This window comes from Olea europaea, unplaced genomic scaffold (assembly GCF_002742605.1).
Source record: "Olea europaea var. sylvestris unplaced genomic scaffold, O_europaea_v1 scaffold1569, whole genome shotgun sequence".
Lineage (NCBI taxonomy): Eukaryota > Viridiplantae > Streptophyta > Magnoliopsida > Lamiales > Oleaceae > Olea > Olea europaea.
This window is the reverse complement of record NW_019233298.1, coordinates 109,339-110,979: the sequence shown is the minus strand read 5'-3', so window position 1 is coordinate 110,979 and position 1,641 is coordinate 109,339. Positions and strand designations below refer to the sequence as shown.

General features: G+C 33.1%; 2 protein-coding genes across 6 annotated transcripts in view; one reads left to right on the top strand and one right to left on the bottom strand.

Moving 5' to 3' along the window:
- The window catches only part of LOC111376854 (nudix hydrolase 10-like), a 5,827-nt gene extending 4,468 nt beyond the window's left edge, over positions 1 to 1,359 (top strand). For 3 of the 5 annotated variants that reach the window (XM_022999858.1, XM_022999854.1, XM_022999855.1), the window contains exons 3-7: positions 61 to 126; positions 543 to 680; positions 962 to 1,039; positions 1,123 to 1,173; positions 1,280 to 1,359. In XM_022999858.1, coding sequence (XP_022855626.1) covers positions 61 to 126; positions 543 to 680; positions 962 to 1,039; positions 1,123 to 1,173; positions 1,280 to 1,342 — 396 coding nt within the window. In that variant the 3' untranslated portion in view covers positions 1,343 to 1,359. Of the gene's footprint in view, positions 1 to 60; positions 127 to 542; positions 681 to 961; positions 1,040 to 1,122; positions 1,200 to 1,279 lie in introns of all 5 variants that reach the window. The other 2 variants (XM_022999857.1, XM_022999856.1) reach the window with 2 other exon arrangements.
- A 116-nt stretch (positions 1,360 to 1,475) lies between these two features.
- Positions 1,476 to 1,641, bottom strand: part of LOC111376863 (fasciclin-like arabinogalactan protein 1) — a 1,926-nt gene continuing 1,760 nt past the window's right edge. Inside the window, exon 2 of the mRNA XM_022999868.1 lies at positions 1,476 to 1,503. Coding sequence (XP_022855636.1) covers positions 1,476 to 1,503 — 28 coding nt within the window. The remainder of the gene's footprint in view (positions 1,504 to 1,641) is intronic.

Genomic DNA, 1,641 nt, shown 5'->3' with positions numbered 1-1,641 from the left:
TTTTGTGTGTGTGTGTGTGTGTGTGTTTCTTTTTGCTAGTTTGATAAAACTATCTTGCAGGGCAAGAAGGGTGCATGGATCAAACTACCAATTGAGCTTGCTAATCTTGTTGAAATTGCAGTCAAGGTAAAATGTTTTTTTTCTTATATCTGTGATATTTTAAGGTCATTGTAACATTAACATTTCATGACTTTATCTAGAATTTCCTCACCCTTGTAGTTTAATATTATTAGAGCAGAGCACGTAAACCAGAGTGTGCTTATACTTTGAGGCATATTAGCATATATATTTGTATTGTATGTGTCTCGTGTTGGGTCGATAGATTCAATGATGTTTCCTTTGCTTGGAACACAAGACATTTTCATATGGATAATGTGATTTACTCGTATTGATTCATTGTATGTTAAAGGAACATATCTAAGACATGTAGAAGAGGTGTTAATGATAGGTTGTTGATTTTGTTTTGTAGTTTTATCAGTTTAGTTAGATAATTTATTATGTTTGACGCCTGAATTCAGTCCGATAGTTCTGTACTTTTGCAGGAAGGATTTTGGTATCATCATGCAGAACCTCGGTACTTGATGCTTGCATACTGGATTCCTGAAACTAAGATTGCTATCCCCGCAAATGCTACGCACCAAGTTCGTATTGGTGCTATTGTCATGAATGATAAAAGAGAGGTATTCTGAAGTTTTCGTAACTGAGAACCCGTGGCCGTTGCTTTTTCTCATTCCATTTTTGTTGATGTTATGCATATATATTTTTTCCATGTTTTTTTCACCAGCTCATATTCACAACACTTATTTTGGATATAATTCTCTTTACAAAAACTATATTTATCTTTACTTGTTTGAGTTCACTGTGAAACTTTATGCTTCAGCTTGCTGAACAAAATTTATCGAATAGGTGTAACAATATTTTCTAAAATTTATATTTCAAGTTTGCCACATTACTTTTACAGTTGCTAGTTGTCCAGGAAAAGGTAGGCAAATTTCAGGGAACAGGTATTTGGAAGATCCCTACTGGTATTCTTGAAGAGGTATGCATATTGCCAGATGTTTTAAGTTCCAACCCGAGGTCTTATATCTCTTTAACCAGTGTGTTGAACTCTTCAATCTACAGGGCGAGGATATTTTTGCAGGTGCAACAAGAGAAGTAAAAGAAGAAACAGGAGTAAGTATTGATCATTCACAGTTTAGGTATAAACGAATATGTATAATTTAATCCTTTCCAAGGATTTTAGTCTAGTAGTTTGAGAGGTGGATATCTATTGTTGCAGATCCATACGGAATTTGTTGATGTGATAGCATTCAGGTACAAATTATTAGTTAAATATGACTAAAGGTCTATTTGGCATAATTTTTTATTTTGCTTTTACTTCCCGTAGAAAAACTTCATTACGAAGATACCTTAACTTTTGTTTTGAAACTAATTTTTAAAAGAACTTCATATTTCAAAAGTGCTTTTAGAGGAAGTCACATTGGGCAACTTCCTTTAAAAGCTCTTTTAATTAGAAGAAGCACTTTCATAAAATTAGTCAAATGGGTTTAAAAGTAGTTTTTGAGTCTCAAAAGCTCCTTTTGGTTTCTCAAAAACCATACCAAACGAGTCCTAAATATTTTCTTTCAATCTGAATTCTTT